This window comes from Carettochelys insculpta, chromosome 1 (genome assembly GCF_033958435.1).
Source record: "Carettochelys insculpta isolate YL-2023 chromosome 1, ASM3395843v1, whole genome shotgun sequence".
NCBI classification, from domain to species: Eukaryota; Metazoa; Chordata; order Testudines; family Carettochelyidae; genus Carettochelys; species Carettochelys insculpta.
Window position 1 is genome coordinate 292,304,832 of NC_134137.1, and position 21,055 is coordinate 292,325,886.

General features: G+C 42.5%; 1 protein-coding gene across 2 annotated transcripts; it reads left to right on the forward strand.

The window, feature by feature from the left end:
- The first annotated feature begins 1,225 nt into the window (after nucleotides 1-1,225).
- On the forward strand, nucleotides 1,226-20,306 carry USP44 (ubiquitin specific peptidase 44). 2 transcript variants are annotated; one of them, XM_075011660.1, is made up of 8 exons: nucleotides 1,243-1,259; nucleotides 1,995-2,165; nucleotides 3,643-3,763; nucleotides 6,799-8,314; nucleotides 15,116-15,314; nucleotides 16,588-16,696; nucleotides 18,259-18,464; nucleotides 18,912-20,306. In XM_075011660.1, the coding sequence occupies exons 4-8, from the start codon at nucleotides 6,881-6,883 to the stop codon at nucleotides 19,109-19,111; spliced, it is 2,148 nt and encodes a 715-aa protein (XP_074867761.1). In that variant the 5' UTR covers nucleotides 1,243-1,259; nucleotides 1,995-2,165; nucleotides 3,643-3,763; nucleotides 6,799-6,880; the 3' UTR covers nucleotides 19,112-20,306. The 2 variants fall into 2 exon arrangements, with proteins under 2 accessions (XP_074867771.1, XP_074867761.1); XM_075011670.1 differs by lacking the exons at nucleotides 1,995-2,165; nucleotides 3,643-3,763 and having other exon boundaries at nucleotides 1,226-1,259.
- Nucleotides 20,307-21,055: the final 749 nt, after the last annotated feature.

Consider the following 21,055-nt stretch of genomic DNA (forward strand, 5'->3'; position numbering starts at 1 on the left):
GAACTCCGTTGCCTAGGCATCATGGAGACTGAAAGCCTCTCCGGTGGCACATAACCCTTTCAAAACCCCACACATTTTTAAAGGAATGTTTTCCTGACTGTCCATCTTGGTAAGCAAACCTAACAACTCTGCACTGTTTTGTGCTGGGGCCCAATAGACCAGTCTGGTTACGTGTACCAGACATATTCGCACATACGGCAGACAAGAGACACGGTATCACCTGGGCCTGTAGGGAGAAAAACCAGATAGGTTTTGTGCTAATATTACTTCAGTTTTCCCTGTACCTAGTTTTGTTGCTTATTGATTCAGGATATTTCTGATTTCGGTTACATTGCACATAATATACACACAGTAGTACAGGAACAGCCTTATGACCATGTTGGGGTAGGCAGGCAGCATGTGACATACGCATTCATAGAGTGCCCAGCCTACTGATCCTCTTTGGGGCCAGTGGCTGGTACCACACGGCAAAGAAAGGATAACTATGCTTACAATGATACATTATATAGCATAAACAACAAGAAGTCCTGTGGCATCTTAGAAACTACCATATTTTGGAGCATAAGTTTTTGTGGGCAAAAACCCGCTCCGTCAAATGTCTTTGCCCACAAAAGCTTATGTTCCAAAATATCTGTTAGTCTATAAGGTGCCACGGGACTTCTTGTTGTTTTTTGAAGATACAGACTAACACGGCTACCTCCCTGATTATATTGCATACAATGCCACGCATAAAAGCGCATCACGGTTTTTTTTCCTCTTTCATGTCCTGCACCTTTCATGCTGTGTCTCAGATGGATGGATCTCTGGGGCCTGCCAGCTCCTATCTGCAGTGTGTTTTCTATGTAGGTTTTATGAGAAACCCATCTCACAACACTGGGGTTTTTAACCTGACGCACACCCACATCTACGGGCTGGCCAGCAGTGACCCCTGAGCTAACAGACACCCAGCCAGCCAAGAGACCAGCTGGCACCCAAAAGCAGCCGGACCCCCACCCAGGCCCACAGACAGACGGACACCCCCCCCACAAGCAGACGCTCCCACTCACACACGTGCTGAGCGGGCGCGACAAGGCGCGAGGCGAAGCGATCGGCAGCTCCGGGGCCGAGGCCGAGGGGCGCGCGGAGCCGGCTGCCATTGGCCGCCGCCGCCAGGACGGGTGTTGCGGGCGGGGGAGCTGCCAGCGGCTCTGACGTTGGCCGGCTGCCGGGGGGAGGCCGCGCAGGCAGACGTACAAGATGGCGGCGGCTGGTGAGCTTGGGTGCGAGGCGCAGCGCCGCGGCGGGGTGTGCGCGGGAGGCCGGGAGCCTCCCCCGGGGACGTGCGGGCGCGGGGAGTGAGGCCGCGGGCTCGGCTTCGTTGCCAAGGGGGAAGCCGCGGGGAGCGAGCTCAGCTTCTCCCCGGGCTGCCCGCTGCCCCCTCCCTGGCCCGAGCCGAGCCTGGCTCTGTCTCACACACACACACCCCCTCGGGCTCGGGCCACACGCGGGGCCAGGCGGGTCCCTGGAGAGCCGCTCCGCTCCGCTCCCCTCCCGCGTGCTGCAGCCCCGGGATGCTGCTGCCGGGGGCGCGCTGCCTGCCTCTGGCCTGGGCCTCTGGACTCCCCCGGGACGCGGCCAAGGGCTTGTCAGTAAAACCCTTCCTGGCTTCCGGCCTGCCGCGGGCGCTGCAGCACTCGCTCTGCGGGCCGGGGGCCAGTGCCCCTGAAGCCAACTGGAGGCCCCGTTCCAGCGGCTTTGCTTCCCGCTGGGACTGGGAGCCGGGTGCGCCGCTTTCCCAGGGGAGCCACATGCCGGCGGGCTGCCATGGGGGCTGGCGGTGTGGAGTTGCAATGATTGTACGGTTACTGAAGAGTCAGGGTCAGGGAAGCCCTGAAGGAGAGGCCAGCGCGCTGCCCGGCCCTCTGAAATAATCCTTGGTTTCTTTCCGATACAAGACGTGCTCTGCTCGTCTAGTTCCCGAGCTGGGTATAAGAAATGTCTTTTCGCCTTCCCAGGTCTGGGTCGGATGTATTTGTCTATGGAACAAGTAGCCAAGTGCAGCCTTTAGGCCTCACACTTGAATTCTTTTGTTATGCCTGAGCAGCTGCCAGTGAGGCACAGTTGGGGCTGGAAACCCCTTTGCTATGGCTCTGGATGCTGAGTCTCATTTGAGAGAGTTTCAAAAGGTACTTTTGTTGGGGGGAACCCTCAAAGCCTATTGTGAACTCGTAAATTTGCTAATGAGTCAGCCAGGAACTGCAGTTAGATGCAAACAACCCAGAAACAATACGGTGATATAAAATGGTCCACAAAGCAAATCCTGTTATTTCTGGTGAATCCTGATGTTTTCTTTAAGTTTAGTCTGAACAACCAAAAATCACCATGTTGCGAAAAGCCACAGAACTGCTTATTGTTTCTTCCCATGTGTTATCTTAAATTTAAGTTAAAGCCTATGTAAATATTTGTTTTAAAAAAACTCCCTTTGCCCCAAGCTGTATATAGTATATAACACTCAAAGTTCCTCCTTTTAAACAAATCCAATTAGTGCCTCACAATTTTTTTATCTTCTGAGGTCTACAGAAAAGTGAATTCTTGGTTCCAGTTTGTCTTGATGTCCCCAATGGCAATGTTAAAGCAGTGTCACCTTAAGATTTCATAGTTCTTTTCTGTGCATTACATATTAAAGTCTTGATCATATAGGGCTTAGTTGTGAAGTTCATCTGAAGTCAGTGTAACAACTTGTGCCCTCAGTTCAGCATGTGCTTGCTTTAAGTATGAATTAAATACTATTTCAGTGCTTTTAAGATACCTATTCAAGTCTCATTGAAGTTTTCATGGGATGTACCCTGATGAGGTTTCTAGCTTTAAAATTAAAATTTTCAGTTTGAAAACCTTCATAAGAAGTTTCTTCCAAAGTTTTCTTTAAGTATTTAGACTTTATTATGCAGGTATTATCAATATATAGACAATAACACACTAAGGCTATGCCTACACAAGAAGCATCTGTCGACAGACAGAAGTGACTGTTGGAAGGGATGTCCCAGCAAAACTTCTGTTGACAGATTGTGGCAACACACAAAAGAAGATTGAAAAAGCGATATGCTCAGTCAGCAGAGAGCAGCCAGACTGCCTGGCCTTCTCTTGACAGAACAGCTGTCTGGAAGGTATGCAAACAGGGCTGCCCAGTGAACCGGAAGCCCTGTCTGTCGACAGAAGGGCCACAGAATGTCTATGCAGTTGTTTTGTCGACAGGAAACTGTCAAAAAGGCATTATACCTGAACGAGGATAGGTAGAATGCTACCAGCAGGTGTGCTGAGTTTTGCTGACAAAGTTACCAAGCACATTTTGCATGTAGACGTTCCACATGTTTTTTCAACAAAAGCCATAAAAAACCTCTCATGCAGGTATAGCCTTAGTGAAATGTGCCTTTCAGACTGGGAAGAGCGGAGGAAGAATGGGGTTAGCTATCTTTATGTACAGGGAAGTTAAATATCCACAGATAGTATGGACTCTAAGCACTTACATGGAAATTAAAATGAAAATTTGTCACATAATTGTACATGTTATCAAAATGTGAATACTATCAGTTTTTATTATCTAATTACTAAGATTTGGTCCTTTGGCTATCTTGTAACATTTTTTATTAATGTGGTTTCGTAAAGGAATTAAGGTGAACTGAATTCTTGAACTGGGTGCAAAGAAACTATTTTCAATCATAAATCACTAAGATCTGAGAGAGAGGATGATCACTGGTGATGACACTAACTGAAGACCTGGATACAGGTATCCTTTTGTCCCCTGTCACAAGTATTCTATATGTCCTTGGGCTACTTTCTGTAAAACAGTGAGAATAGTATGTCTCTGTCACTGGAGTCTTGTGAGGATAAATAAATGCACAAATGTTGTTCATGGTTTTCAAACGCTCAGAGTATTCTAAAATGGTCAAGATTTTAGCAACAGTAATAGTGCCAATAAATGCAGACAAGTTGAAGTGATTTAGCTAGTCTTCATTAGTGTTTGACAGCCAAGCGATGTGTTCAGACTCTTGGAATGTGCCCTCAGAACGTACAGCTTTTGGTATGTGATCTGAGAATTATTGAAGTTGTACCCTCAAAGCATTGCAGCCAAAACTGTTTAGGTCAGCAGTAGCATGGAGGCAACGCAAAACAAACCGAATCAGGATGATTAGCATGTGGAGGCGTCAAATCACTTGCATTTCAACAGTTTCAGTACTGTTGAGTCATCTGCAGACTATTGGTTCATGTGCAGACATTTTCTCTGGTGATAAAACCATAGCTGTTTTTTCAGTTTTGCTTGGTGAACACTAATATGTACAGAGTCATGTTCACACTGTCAGATGTTTAAAAAACAATGTGGCTTTGCTCGGTTAAAAATCCTTTTATGCACCCAACATTTTTATTTTTGGTAGTGTATGTACACAGAAGCTGCTTTCATAAGTAGTTGACACTTGCTACCAACTTCATTCACTAATGTTGTTCATTAAGCTTAGGCTATGATATCACAAAAATTGGATTGCCTAATGAACATTAGAAAGGATTGGCTGATTACTTCACTCTGTCCAAACTAATTTTTAGCTTGCAAAAATGGAAGAAGAGCTTTTATAATTAGAGTAGGAGAGCAAATTTGTGGGTTGTATTCCAGTTCTGTTATTGTTAATATCACTGTATCTCAGTTTACTCATATGCGAAATGTTTACTTCTATACATCTTATGTATTGTGAGGCTTTGGCCTCATCCACACTAAGGATGAGTGAGGGTGGGACCACACTAAGGCACTAAGGGTAGGTCCACACTAGACTTGAAAATGGATTTAAGATGTGCAATTCTAGCTATAGCAATTGCGTAGCTAGAATTGACGTATCGGAAATTAACTTATTTGACTTTCTTCACCAAGGAAGGTCAATAGGAGGTTGACTTTCCTTACTCCTCATGATACAGGGGTCAGCTACTGACCCCAGAGAGATTGATTTCACCAGACGTGTGGAATCCAAATCCAGAACATTGACCCTGACCAGGTCAATGGTCGCGGAAGTGAAGACAAGCTGTAAAAATTTGTACTAGCACACGCCTTTTTTATTTGTTTTTGAGCAAAGCCTGGCATGTACCCACGTTTAAAGATTGGAAAGGTTGTAGTCAGATAAGTGCACATTGATACAAGATTTAGTACTAATATCACTCAGCAAATTAACTTCTCTGTATGCCATCTAGCCTTTTTGTTAGTGGCATCCTGGGCACCAGCACTTGACTTTGTATTTAAGATACTGACTCATGTTATTGTTAAGGATCCAAGGTGAGAACAGAATAAAGAATAAGAATAAAAATAAAGAGGTGTCTCAGGCAGTGTGTGTTGTCACTCTGTCTTGCACTGATTTACACTAATGCAAACCCCTATGAGTATACCCTTACAGGTTTACAACTGAATATGTCTATTTCATGGGACAAGCTAAAACTATATTTTCTGTTACGGTGGTTAAATACTGGGAAAAAGAACAGGTTAAATATCGAACAGGGATGATGTAGATGGTGCTTGGTCGTGCTGTGAGATCAAGGGACTGGTCTTGACCTCTATAGGTCCCTTCCAGTTCTAGTGTGCTATGAATATAAGCCAGATTTAAGTTGATTTAAACATCTGTGCACAATTGCACTTATTTTAAAGGACATTTTTGGTTAAATTGGTGCAACCTTATATTTAGATCATACCTCCACAATTAAGTCTCATGGGACAGCAGAGGAGGTACAGTAGTACTGTGCTTGCTTACTCTGGGAGAGGTCACCTGCTGGTTATGTAATATTTCAAAGATGCTACAGTGACCCTTGAAACTGAGATCTATTTTATCTATCAAATAGAGACTGCCAAAGGCTGTGGTGGTATAATTTCTGTTCATTTAAGGGTTTGTTGAAACATGATGGCTATGTCTACACCTGCCCCCAGTTTTGAAGGGGGCATGGTAATCAGGGTGATGGGAGATTACTAATAAAGTGCTGCAATGAATATGCAGCCCTTCATTAGGCAAATTCTCCCCGGCAGCAACTTCCAAGTGCTGGTATGCTGTCGAAGTGCCCCCACTACTTCAAAGTGCCTTTACTCCTCAAAATTTTGGTGAGTGAAGGCACTTAGAAGTAGTGCAAGCACTTCAGAGTGCCTGTGGCAACACGACATGCTGGCACGTGGAAGTTTGACACTTGGAAGTTGCTGCAAGGGAGAATTTGCCTGATGAAGTGCTGCATATTCATTGTATCACTTAATGAGTAATCTCCCAACACCCTGATTACCATGCCCCCTTCGAAGTTGGGGGCAAGTGTAGACATAGCCAAAGTTAGTTAAACTGGTGTTAGGTGAAAGATGTGATTGTAAACTGACTTTGATAAAGTGGTACATTTTGTTTCCATTTGGACATTTTTGGTAATTTAAAACTTGTTGGTTTAGCTTACATCTGTAAATTTACTAATGTAAGCTAAAGCACTGTGTGCCAAGTTTGAAGGGATAGTGTTCATAGAAAGTTACACTGGTCTAGCAGAAATAATTTAAACTAACGCTTTGCATTGAACCAGCACAACAGACTTTTGTTAACACCTCTGAGGTTGGACAAAGAAGGTACTAGTGGTTCAGTCTTCATGCCCATTCAGTCTTGGATTATTCTTCTGAAACTGGTGTCAAGGTTGTCGATTGTCATTCTGATTGCAGAAGAATACTGTAGTGACCTTTTAAAATTAAACCAAATAATTGTGTTGCCATAGATGTATTAACTTATCTTTGGCTTATACTATATGCGAAGCTGAACTTCTTTTCCCCTTTAGTTTGCAGATCAGAATGTGGTGGACAGCAAATAACTTGGATAATGTGTTTCTCTAGTATTTCTCCAGTATTTCGGCATTAACAATGGATAAGTGTAAGCACATAGGCCGATTGCGGCTTGCCCAAGATCATTCCATCCTGAACCCCCAGAAATGGCATTGTGTGGACTGCAATACTACAGAATCTGTCTGGGCATGCCTTAGCTGTTCTCATGTTGCATGCGGAAGATACATTGAAGAGCATGCACTAAAGCACTTTCAGGAAAGTAGTCATCCAGTGGCATTGGAAGTGAATGAGCTGTATGTTTTCTGTTACCTTTGTGATGACTATGTTCTTAACGATAATGCAACTGGTGACTTAAAACTATTGCGAAGTACATTAAGTGCAATCAAAAGTCAAAACTATGACTGCACTACTCGTAGTGGCAGGACTTTGCGATCTATGGGTATAAGTGATGACTCTTACCTTTCACATAATGGGGCCCAAGCCTTGCTTCGAAATGAAGATCGCATGTTCACAGCGCTCTGGCACAGAAGGCGTGCATTAATGGGCAAAGTGTTCAGATCGTGGTTTGAGCTTACACCTAGTGGGAAAAGGATTTTGGAAGAAGAGAGGCTGTGGGAGGAGGCAGAGGAAAGAAAAGCTAAAGCTAGAAGAAGACGACAAGAGCGAAAGCGTCAGTTGAAAGTAGAGATGGAAAAAATACCTCCAAGGAAGAGTTCTCGTTTACAAAATCAAAATAAGATATCCTCAAAAGTATCACCCTGTGTACAAAAAATACCCCATAATTTGTCCTCCCCTGCAGAGCTGAAAATAACTTCTACCTCAGATGAAGTACGATTGAAAAAAATTGGCGATTCTCCAATTAAGCGAAGGCCTACAGTGACTCCTGGTGTAACAGGACTGAGAAACTTGGGAAATACATGCTACATGAACTCTATTCTGCAAGTATTGAGTCATTTGCTTATTTTTCGGGAATGTTTTTTAAAGCTTGATCTGAACCAAACTCAAGAATTGCTGGCAACCGCAACCAATGGAAAAACAAGATCCTCTACTAAGCACCCTCCAATTACTGGTTCTGCATTTTGTGTGAATGAGAACCAAGTGAAAGTAAAAGAATCCTCTTCTGTGAGACGACCTAGTTTATCATCTGGGCTAAGTGGAGGGGCTTCAAAAAGTAGAAACAATGAACTTATTCAGCCCAGGGAGCCAAGCTCAAAGCACATTTCTCTGTGTCATGAGCTACATACTCTGTTCCAAGTTATGTGGTCTGGCAAATGGGCATTGGTGTCTCCTTTTGCGATGCTCCATTCTGTGTGGAGATTAATCCCAGCCTTCCGAGGTTATGCCCAACAAGATGCTCAGGAATTCCTCTGTGAACTTTTGGATAAAGTACAGCAGGAACTGGAGACAACTGGGACCAGATACCCAGCTCTCATCCCCACTTCTCAAAGGAAACTTATCAAGCAGGTTCTGAATGTGGTCAATACTATTTTTCATGGACAACTTTTAAGTCAGGTATGTCTTATGATTTAAAAAATAAATCCCTCAACAGTGATATATCACTCACTGGAAGGCCAGGCTAGTCAGTGATGTACAGTAAAAATTTAAGGAATTGTTGAGGGGGAAAGATGAGGAGTATCTAGATAAGACAGTGGCAGAATGGACATGATGGAGATATAAAATGATAGCAAAAGAAGATAATTTGAGAACTCTTAATTCCACTCTGAATGAAAGGGATTGCCTGAGTACATCATTGAAACTTACTTTTTAATTTTTAATGTATGAATATTTCTATCTATTAAATTATAGAACCCAGTCCTAAAGCATATTATTGAGGAAAGGAGTTTAATCCTCTTTTTAAATTTTAAACACTTATTAACTAGTTATTTTAGGGATATGAGCTATGTAACTCATACATAAGGACATAGGTCAGCCACTAAATGCTGGAGTTGGTGAGAAACTTCTCTGGGCCCATTTCTCAATATCTGTGTACTATAAAGGTGTCTAGTTTGCCACAAGTAAAAAAAAGGATACAGTAAACCCTGATATATGCAATTTCAACTCGGGCTTAATTTGTGTTAACATGAGTCGAAATCCTGGGGTTCCCAGGGGCTGGCGGGGGTGCAGCTCCTCCTCCAGCTCCCCACTCCAGTCCTTGGTTCCCCCAGGTGGGGGAAGCGAGGGAGAAGCTGCTGTTCCATGTCTGTCTGCCCACCTGGTTCCCCCAACTGGGGGAAGCAGGTGGACAGACAGACGTGGCAGCGCAGCTTCTCCCCGCTTCCCCCAGCTGGGGGACCCGGTGGGGGGACAGCCACAGTGGCATGGCTTCTCCCCAGCTTCCTCTAGCTGGAATATTGAAGATAACAAATATGAAAGATAGAGAAGAATGAATGGACACAAATCTTACACTAGGAATCTGAATACCAATAAACCTGTCAGCATTTCAGTAGAGTAGGCCATAGTATTAAAGACCCAAGAATCTGAGTCCTGCAACAGACTTCAATAGCAGATTACAAAGGGAGACATCTGAACTGGAATTTATTCTCAAATTCGATACTTTGTGCCTTGGTCTTAATAGAGAGAACAGTTACCTTACGCATTACAAGATAGCTTCCCCATCTTTGATATTGTATTGATCTCAGGCAAGTCACTTAATAGACACTTGCAGTAAGTAATTTCCTCCCTACCCTTCTCCCCCCACCAGCTGATTTGTCAGTTTTCATTTCATTTTTGTTTGTTTGTTTTCTGTCACCCTGTTCTATATTTGTGCCAGTTCATTTTCAACACTAATTCCAGATCTGCAGAAGAGGGTCTGCCCCACAAGAGTTCATCACCTACTACATTATTTTCTTAGTCTTTAAAGTGCTACAGGACTGCTTTTTACCTCTCTGTGAGGATTTCACTAGTTTAACCTTTTTTTTTCTTTAAATCACACTCAAACAAAATATTAGTAATAAGGAAAGGTCAGGCATTAGGTCTGTTATAGAAGAACATTCAGTATATAATCATTTTTATCTGCAAGGTTGAGGCTCACTTTAAATTATGAACCTCCTTATGGGTGCCATTTCATGGTATAATTTTCAGGGTTCTCTGAAGAGCATACTGCAGCAAAATCTCAACAGTACCTCTACTTCCTTTTCCTGTATAAAGGAGGCCAGTTGGCCAGGGGACATTCACAGCCTCCTGCATTTGGGGAAGGGAATAACAAAATCTTTACTGAAAAGGAAGTACATGTATTGAAAAATCTCATCACAGTGAGCACGGGAAAAAATTAAATGGGCCTCGAGACCTTGAGAATGGTGCACTTTTTACTTCCTTGAGCATCGTTACAAAATAGGTTGTTTTAATGTACTTTTTATTGATGTCTGATCAGTTCACCCTATACAAAATATATGGTTGATAAAAGTGTTGGTTTATAAATGTGTACGTGGACTTCAGGTTTCTACTTCTAATATGTCTTCTCCATACTGTTCCTCACTTATCCAGAGTCTGTGTGTCTTCAGTTAGACAAGTGCCCGACAGAGTTAGCACGTCTGGGTATGTGAACAGTGAAGGCTGAGAATATGAAAATAACATGAATAAGAGTGGTAGAAAAGTGTCATGCGTAGTACTAGAGATAAGCATGTACAGTAAACCCTCAATTTAACGGACTCATGGGGGGTGAGGAGAGGAGGGGTGTCCACTATTCCTAAAAGTCTGTTTAAATGTGAGGGTTTACTGCCCGCCCATCCACCCCCGCCAGGCTCCCCCAGCCCCAGTCCCCCTCCACCCCCCCCAACAAAAAACAAGCCCTGTCACTCGTGCAGAGCCACTGCCACTGGAGGAGCTGCTGGACTCCACTGTATCATTGGAGCTGCCCCACCACATGGCTTGGAGGGGTTGCTACCAGAGCTGCCCCATGCTCTTCCCACCAGAGGTGGGGAGCATTCACAAGTGCCAGTCTGTCCAGGTACGCACCCCACCCCTGGTGGGAGGAGCACATGGTTCAGGAGGAAATGGGGGCTCCTCCAGGCTGCAGCTGTGGTATGTTCCTTTTTTGGAGGGGAGAGGGGGCATGATTTTATGGATCTCAGAGGATTTTGGGAACAATAGATGTCTCCCCCTCCTGCTCCCCATTCCCAAAGTCTGATAAATTGGGGTCCCTCAGTTGAGGGTTGCTATATGTAGTAATTTGGCAAACCAGTACAGGTGATCCTCATTTTAAGTCCAGGTTAGACTCTTAAATAATGCAACTTACAGTGAAATGACTTATAAAGGGGAATTAATATTCATAAGGAATAACATAATTAGCTTGAGGTATGTTCCCAGCACACACAGTTCACACGTCATGTACATAATGTACCAATAACCCCCCCCCCCCCCCAAAAAAAAATAGAAATAGAATAGAAATAGATAAATAAATGGAAAAAAATAAGCCAGCTTCCTGTCAGTCCCCACCAGCTTCCCTGCTGGCTACCTGCTAGTTCCCTGCCAGTCCCCCATGACGACAGGGCTCATTTGCAGGGCCCCGCACTACAGCACCTGCTGCCCAGACACCACAAAGCTCCACTATGTTCCTGCCTTTTGGTCCATCAGCCCCCTAAATGACATAAGTGCGGATCAGTGCAACTTGCAATGAATCTGCTTTCCTGAATTACTTAACAACATATATGCAAAATTACTTACAACAAGGACCCCCTGTACTCTGCACCTTTTATGCTTCTGTATCTTGCATATCGTAAATGATACCAGAAATAAATGTAATAATCCCCTAGTATCCTAGTTTTTCTTGACTAAAGACATGAAAATTCTCCACTTAAAAACCATGTAAATCAGTATTTTTCTGCAAGTAGAATGAAACACTGAACATTAGTTCCCCTAAGCTCAATATTATATATATGTAGGTACCAGTTTAATACTGTGTTTTATAGATATACAATAGAACCTTGTTTATCCAAACCTCTTTAGGCTCTCCATAGCTACGTCTACATGTGAAGCCTACATCGAAGTAGCCTATTTTGATGTGGAGACATCGAAATAGGCTATTTCGATGAATAACGTCTACACATCCTCCAGGGCTGGCAACGTCGATGTTCAACATCGACGGTGCACAGCACCACATCGAAATAGGCCCTGCGAGGGAACGTCTACACGCCAAAGTAGCGCACGTCGAAATAAGGGTGCCAGGCACAGCTGCAGACAGGGTCACAGGGCGGACTCAACAGCAAGCCGCTCCCTTAAAGGGCCCCTCCCAGACACACTTGCACTAAGCAGCACAAGATCCACAGAGCCGACAACTGGTTGCAGACCCTGTGCATGCAGCACGGACCCCCAGCTGCAGCAGCAGCAGCCAGAAGCTAAGGGCTGTTGCACACGGTGACCATAGATCCCTGCAGGGGCTGGAGAGAGAGCGTCTCTCAACCCCTCAGCTGATGGCCGCCATGGAGGACCCCGCAATTTCGATGTTGTGGGACGCGCAACGACTACATGTTCCCTACTTCGACGTTGAACGTCGAAGTAGGGCGCTATTCCCATCCCCTCATGGGGTTAGCAACTTTGACATCTCGCCGCCTAACGTCGATGTTAACATCGAAATAGCGCCCAACATGTGTAGCCGTGACGGGCGCTATTTCGAAGTTAGTGCTGCTACTTCGAAGTAGCGTGCACGTGTAGACACGGCTCATGTGACTAATGCACCAGCCTGCTGGGTTTGACAGCAGCAGAGGCTCCACATGTCAGCGTTAGGGGGTTGGTGGTTTGATTAACTTGGACGGCTCCATAATGAAGTCTCAGATAAACAAGATTCTGCTGTATATGTGGGTTTTTCCCCACAAAATGTAAAAACTAAAAATACTCAATTTACGAATTCTGTGTTTTTCTGTGGCAAACGGATTTCTTAGAATCCTGCTAATCACTGGACCACAGTGATGTTCTACCCTACACTGTACAAATATATCATCTCCATAACTAAAATATCTTCAGCCATCAGCTTCAGATTTCTCTTGTTTTTTTTTTTAAGACCATGATTCAGAATCTCTCATAAAATTGCACTCATTCCTATGAATAAGGGAAAATAGGAGGATGGTTTCTCTACATGAGGAGTGGAGTCACTTCAGGTATAACCCTAGCTCTGAATTTTCTGTCCTGAGAGTTGTTCCATCCATTTGGGGTTGACGGCCTGGGCCTACCCAAAGGGGCAGTAGTCAGGCCTGCCCCTCCAGTCACCAGCAACAGCAGAAACTGTAGGAAGTAGAGCAGCAGTGGGCAACCAAGGCTAGTGAGTGGGCTGCATGAGTGGCCGTTCTTCAACTAAGTGTAATTGAGATTGCTGTAACCAAGATTGTCTCTAAGGATTGTGTACCTTTGCTAATGGTGTTTGCATATTTAGAATTTGTAGGATGTGCCAACTGAACCATAGCAATGTTTTGAGTGCATGACTTTCATAGTAAGTGTTGCATGCAATCTGCATGCACCTCACTTCACATGCCCTCGCTTTAAGTCCATGTCAGTTCAGTAGTACTTGTAAGAAAATAAACTATGTGGCTTGAAACCAGCGGAATTGTGGGCAACAGTAACCAAAAAGTCTCATGGGCCACACATTAGAACCTTGATAGGCTGCAGGTTACTCACCACTGAAAAAGAGCAACCCAGCCTCAGCCTGCTCTTCCAGCTCCCAGCTGGGTCATATTGCTGGAGGGAGAGGGTTTGGGGGAAGAGTTGCAATGGGAGTGTGAGAGGGCATAGCTTGTAGGAGGGGTGGTATGGGAATGGGGCCTGAGGTAGAGCACATCCCTCAGAAAAGCCTTGTCTCTGCTTTTACTCTGTTAGGCTTTTTTTGATTAATTATGGAGATACTTTCAGTGTAAAGGGATTTTTTGTCAACTTGAACATTTGCAAAACTAGTTTATAAAAAATTCTTGAATATAACATCTTTTAAATAGTATCTCTTGATATTTTTCAGCAATTCTAAAGTAAAGATTTTTCTGTCTCCCATAGTTACAAAGATTTTTCTAGCAAAAGAACTGATTGTTTGACAGCAAAGACAGTAAAAGTGACTCATATAAAAGGTTTCGTATGCGCAACCTAAAAGCACTTTAAGTGGATATTTTTGCTAACTACTTTTTATTAAAAAAAAAAAAAAAAGTCTTTAGGCCTTGTTGGTGTTTTTCTCTGGTTTTGACCTCAGGTTGCAAGGTATTGGCGTCCCCAGTAGAGACAGGCAAAATTGCTATTTGTATCATTGAAGTTTACCCCCATTTCTAACGAGTAAACTCCAATGGTGTAATTAGCAGCCTTGCCTATCTACCTTGGGATTTGCATATGGGCAAACCCCGATGTAATAGGTAAGGATTTATAGTTACCAGTTACAGGATTTTCTGACAGAGATGATCTTCCTGTTGAGGGTACAACTTTTATCACTTCTGTAATTTTTTATAACAAACAGGTCAAATATATTTCAGGAACACTGAAAATTTAAATTCAAAAAAGTTCAAATTTGTTCAGCATGTTCAGTACCTCATTTGCATAATGATGGCCACTTGCATTCCAAAACTGCGGCTTTCGAAATGCGAAACAGCCATGTAGACGAGGTCCTTTGAAAGGAAGCCTTGCTTTCTAAAGCACCTTCCTTCCTGAAAAACATTAGGAAGAAGTGTGCTTTTGAAAGCAGGGCTTCCTTTTGAAGGAACCCCATCTACATGGCTGTTTTGCATTTCAAAAGCAGCGTTTGGAGTGGCCATCATGTAAATGAGGCACTGAATATTCAAATCTATACCTCATTTACATTTTTGACCTGGCAAGTTTGCATGCCCCTTTTGAAAGGGAGGGGCCAGTGTAGATATAGACTTAGTGTGATAGGTGGAAGGTGTTAAATAATTTTTATCTTAAATTGAAAAAGCATGTCTATCAATCTAGGCCTATCTTGCAAGACTTCCAAGAATGTGCTTTAACAAAAAAAAAAAAAAGCAACTATTTTCCTTTCATTATAACTATAATATATATTTCATGACAGTTATTACTTTGTAAGTATTTGTTCTAGAAAGAAATCTCAGGGACTGTTCTTCCTTCTCTTGAGCAATCCCAGATAGATCATTTTGAAACTGCCTCTAGTTCACAGAAGAGAAAGGTATCCAACCCCTTACTGTAATACAGTGGTGGACATGCTGCTTCAGAGAAAAGAAGTTAACAGGTAATTTGTTTCCAGTTAAATCATTTTAATACTGTATGCATTTGCTTGTGTGATCCAAATTCACATACTGTTATCAGCTACATTAAGGGATATGTAGAAAAGCAGGTTTTTGGATATTAAAAAGGCTAATTTAATATTTTACTTAACAGGTTACATGTCTTGCATGTGACAATAAATCAAATACTATAGAACCCTTCTGGGACCTGTCGCTGGAATTTCCTGAGCGGTATCACTGCAATGGGAAGGAGATGGCTTCTCAGTATCCATGCCTGCTTACAGAAATGTTGGCCAAGTTTACAGAGACAGAAGCTTTAGAAGGAAAGATATATGCGTGTGACCAATGCAACAGTGAGTAAAGGCAGTATGTACTCGTGCATAAATTCTCCAAACAAAATATAAATTAATATAGGCACTGAAGTGGAAGGGGAAAAAAAAAAACCCTGCAATTAAAGGAAAAGCAAGACAAATTTTAAAAGTATCTGTCATATATAGGCCCTGAGCAAATACACCACCATGAAAAAGTGCCACGGACCCTGAAATGCAGTCTTTTGTATATTTTTACCCTAGATTTATAAATATATGACAGGGGAAGGACCAAGGTTTCTCGAAATGGGGGTCCTGCCCCAAAAGAGTTGTAAGGGAATCACAAAGTTATTTTATGAGAGTGGTATTGCCACTCTCACTTCTACACTGTCTTCAAAGCTGGGTGGCTGGAGAGTGACAGCTGCAGATTGAGGGCCCAGCTCTGCTGGCAGTAACACAGAAATAAGAGTGGCGATACCACACCATGCCATCCTTACTTCTCTGCTGCTAGTGGCAGCCCTACCCTTAGAGCTTGGCTTCCACCCAGCAGCCACTGCTCTCCAGTTGCCTACTTGTGAAGGCAGCAGTGCAAAAGTAAGGGTAGCAGAACTGCAGCAGCTCCCCTCCAAAAATCTTGCAACCAGCTCTCCCCCAACTCCTTTTTGGATCAGAGCTCCGAAATTACACTGCCATGAAATTTCAGATATCACAATTTAAAAATTCCTATGACTGAAATTCCTCAAAATGGACCATGAGGGAGGGCCCTAGTCATATAAGTAAAGCGTAAGACTTTAACATAAGACCATTTCTTTAATTGCAAAAGGAAATAATCAGAAGGGCTACTTTTCTATACTAAGTGCAGCAAGAGTAGGCATGAAAGTAGGTTTAAGATCTCAGATTAGGTCATTTTGCATTTGAAGGTGGTCTCCAAGACAAGAGGAGAGAGTCCTCTTGAAATAAGTCTGAAACATTAAATTAACAGAGTGCTGCACTTGTTCTGATGAAAATAGCTGAACTGTTATATATGTTTTCCAAAATTCATCTGAATAGTCTAGGTGCATACCAAAAAAGCATAGTGTGTGCCCAATAATCATAAAATTATCCTTGCTCATTAGATCCAAAATACTTGCTTATAAAACTGATGCATTAATGTATTACATTATCTAAATCCTTTAAGTCACAGGGCCAGTAAATCTTAAAATGAAATGTAAGCATATGTGGCGAGCAATTTTGAAAGCTGTATTCAAGGGGTTTCTTGTTAGTGGTGTGGTGATTTTATTTTTAATTTAGCACTTACTTTGTGTGTGTTTGGTCACAGCAAAACGCAGGAAGTTTTCTTCCAAACCAGTTATACTTACAGAAGCCCAGAAACAGCTCATGGTGTGTCAACTACCTCAAGTTCTGAGATTGCACCTTAAACGGTTCAGGTAAGCAGAGCTGTGAGCAACTTAGAAATGTTGCAAACTCTGGCTGCTTCTACACTAGCGAGTTCTTTCGAAAGATTTTTCAAAGAAGGGGGCTCTTTTGAAAGATCCAGTGGAGTAGCTACACACAAAAAGTGTTGTTTCAAAAGCGAATCGAGAGAATGTGGCACTCCTTTTGAAATCGCTCTTCCTTTCCCATTTCATGAAGAGCGCCCCCTATCCAAAGCTTCTTTCAAAAGAAAATGTATGTAGATGCTCTGCGGTCCCTTTTTCCCGAAAGAGCAGTCCTCATGGGGCCTGATTTGTCGATCTCTGGCCCATTGTTTCAAAAGAATGGGGGGCTGTATGGACGCTCTCTTTCCAAAATCACTCTTTTGATCTGATTTTTGTGTGTGGATGCACTTTTTTGAAAGAAGCTCTTTCAGAAGAGATCTTCCGGAAGCGCTTTCTTTTGAAAGATCTCTGTAGTGTGGACGCAGTGTCTTTGAATAATATAAGTATCCCTCCTTGTTCCAGTAGTCTGTATTCCGCGGGGCTCATTCAGTGAGTGAACAAAATCAAGTTTTGAGAGAGCCCTCTACATTATCATCATTGAATGCCCTTACGGTCAACAATATAAGGAAGAACAATTTCTGACAACCCATTTCTTCCTGTTAAAAAATAGTTATAATGTATATCACAGGCAGAGAAGTGAGATTGTTACTCCTGCTACTTCTGAAAAACAACAACCTGTCCTGACTTCTGAACACTTAACCATTTTGTGACAAGAGAATCAATTTTCTCTATTTGAAAAAAAGATTTTTGTGGATATCTGTATGTACCAAGAAAGCAATATCTACTGTTCTGTGTTTTGAGTTGTGGACTGCTACTGGTACCATGTGACTTCACTAAATGATTTGAGATCATAACAACAAACTCGATTTAAAATACCTGATAGTGTTGTTCACTAGTCTGAGGTCTGCATGCAGCCTATCAGGTGTGCTAACATGAGCAGGTAGGGAGAAGAGGTTGTACCTGTATGTGATCTTAATTTAGCCAGGGAAACAGAGTGACTCCTGAATGTGGACAAAAATGGTGGTAGAATGATCTGTTTTCACCTTCAGCGGAGAGTGTCGAATCTGTAATAAGTCTCTGAAACTTCTGCATCCTTCTTGGAATTTTAAATATTTTGTTGGTAATTACATCCACTGTCTTTCAGCTTAGATATCTTGTGGGCACAGGAGAATAGGCAAATCTAGGGAGTAATATTTTGGAGGCTAAGAGCAGCTTGTAATGTAGGCGAAAAACATGTGTGAAGGATATTCCCTGTAAATGTTGAAATGAAGGGGAAGTGAAAGAGGAGATGAGTAAGGGGTAACTTTTGCAGGACATAAATGTACCTGTGTATGTATAAATTAGCATATGCCTTTAGCACAAAAGCACTAGCAGGAGAGATAGGTTAGTAGCTCACAGTTCTAACTATAGAATTGATATGTGCATAGACTCACTGACGATTTCAAGTACTTTCAGAAAACACAAATTATTAAAAAAGTTCACTCTTTTTTTCAATTTTGGTATTTTCACAGATGGTCAGGACGCAATCATCGTGAGAAGATTGGAGTACATGTTGGCTTTGATCAGATATTAAATATGGAGCCCTACTGCTGCTGGGAGTCCTTAAAGTCCCTCTTACCTGATTGCTTTATCTATGACTTGTCTGCTGTGATTATGCATCATGGGAAAGGATTTGGTTCAGGGCATTACACTGCCTACTGCTATAATTCAGAAGGAGGTAATGGGCAAGAAATTTAAATCAGAAATGCAATTTTGTTTCAGAAGCTACACTTCTGGCTCTTTAGCGGAATAAATGTAGCCCCGCACAGAATCCTTACTTGTTTAGTAAAATCTTGGTGGTTTTTTTTTATGAGATCTACCAGTGCCAAAGGATGTGTAACTATATAAGTAGTGAATAAAATAAAAGCTGTTTCAATCTAAGAGAATTTTTCCTGGTTAGAAAAGTAATCATATGGTATAGACAGCAGAAGTATTCTGTATATAGTATATAATAGAAAGGCAGCTTTTTCGCAGTAAAACAGTGCTTATTCTCCCCCAAAATGAAAAGATAAAATTAGTAAATATTTGTTTTTAATAAATGGTAGCAGACACTTTTCACCCATAAAGTAAAGTATCTTACATAACTATTGTAGTTATTTTACAATGGTCTGTTACTTCATTCTAGGATTCTGGGTACACTGCAATGATTCCATACTCAACATGTGCACTATGGAAGAAGTATGCAAGGCTCAAGCCTACATCTTGTTTTACAGCCAGCGAGTTACTCAGGCAAACAGAAACTGTAGAATATCATTTCCTATCTCACCCCCTGAAAACCAGCAGCATACTGAATTTGACTGTTCAAGTGAAAACAGTAGCAGCTAATCCAAAGCCAATTTACTGTATACAGTAAAAGTTTGACTTAAAACTTTTGAGTATTTTTGAAGAGAAAATTCAAGTACAAATTGTATTTTTTTACTTGTGAATTAATGTACATTGTTTATAACTTGTTTGTATTAGCAGAAGTAAACACTCTCAAGTGTTAGTATAAATTTATATTGACAGTAGGTAACTTGCAAAGTACCTAGAATTTCTTTATAACTTTTTAAAAACTGCCATTTGAATTTTTAACTCTTACCTCAGGCTGTTTTTCAGATGTTTTTATATTTTGATCAGCTAAATTGGTTTAGAATAAATGTTTCTTAATGGATGTCTGTATAATTTTAGTTAATTTTCTACGTGTGTAATTTTATAGCATCTATTGAATCTTACTGTCTGTGGGAATTAGTGCATCTTCATTCTGTGAAGAATAAGACTAACAAAGCATCTATTTAAATGTCAAGTAATAGATCTTTTCTTCAGGGGGATTAGGGATTTTTTTTTCTTTTGCTGTCCTTCAGGTGATACATAAAAAGCTAGACTTATGCATGAAACTGTGAATGCTGTAGATGTCTTTGAACATGTACATAGTGGGTATGTGTACACTACAGCGATCTGTCAGATGTGGCTGCCAGAAGAGGTCTTCCGGCACTAATCCACACACACAAGTGGATTGAAAGAGCAATCTGCTTTGTCAACAGAGTGGCTAGACTGCCCAACCATTCTCTCCACAGAAGGACCAACCAGCAGCTTAGCAAACAGGGCTGCCTGGGGAGCCAGAAGCTCTGTCTGTCAACAAAAGGGGCCCTGGAGCACCTACACAGCTTTTTTGTTGACAGAACTCTCGATGAGGGAGTTATTCATGAATGTGGAGAGGCACAATGCTGCCAGAGGGGCTTTTGTCGACAAAGCGCATTTTGCATGTAGACACTCCAGGGGTTTTGTTGGGGAAAAAACCTTCATGTAGACATAGTCCCTGTGTCTACGTGTGCCCCTTCCTTTTGAAAGGGGCATGTTAATGAGCAGGTTTGAAATATGCTAATGAGGTGCTGCAATGAATATGCAGTGCCTTATTAGCATAATAATGGCTGCAGCGATTGGAAAGCGCGGCTTTTCGAATCGCGCGCTGCCTGTGGAGACAGGACCTTCTGAAAGGACCACCCCACCCCCCACCCCCTGTTTTCGAAAGCCCTTCTTCTGACCACCAGCTAGGAAGAAGGGCTTTCGAAAACTGGCGGGGGTCCTTTCGGAGATCCCATCTCCACAGGCAGCATGTGATTCAAAAAGTCACACTTTTGCAATGCTGCGGCTGCCATTATGCTAATGAGGTGCTGCATACTGATTGCAGCACCTCATTAGCACCTTTTGAACCTGCTCATTAACACGCCCCTTTTGAAAGGAAAGGGCATGTGTAGACCTAGCCAGTGTGTCCAGCTGCTGCCAAAGCCCCAGAGCATTTCACAAACTAAGAATGAGAGATGTTCAGCTTCCTAAACCACATGTGGTACCTGATCTGGAAGGCATGCTCGGAGGTCAGCTGCCACTTCTAGCCTACGATTCTGCCTGAGATGAAAGAATATGAACAAGGAATTTTCTGCCTTCCTGAGAACTACAGTAACCCCTAAACTGTGGGATTGTGATGAAATGGTTCCCCTCATGCTCTCTTATTGTATCAGTGAGTATAAGTAAGGAAACAATGAGCACAAGCTGGAACTGGTCTCAGGGTTTCACTGCTCTGAGCCCTATTGGCTGATACAGCCAATCATTGTACCACTGTTGTAAAACATTTTCAGAACTGGGGCTTTGAACTTGGGTTGTCCCCCTCTCAGACAAGAGCTACTAATACTACCTTAACTACTTAGAACTCCTTGGCTGTCACTGCCATCAGAAGCTAGTTGGTGTGAAGTGAAGCAGGCACCTAACTCGTTTCCCCCAACATGTTGCTTAGGC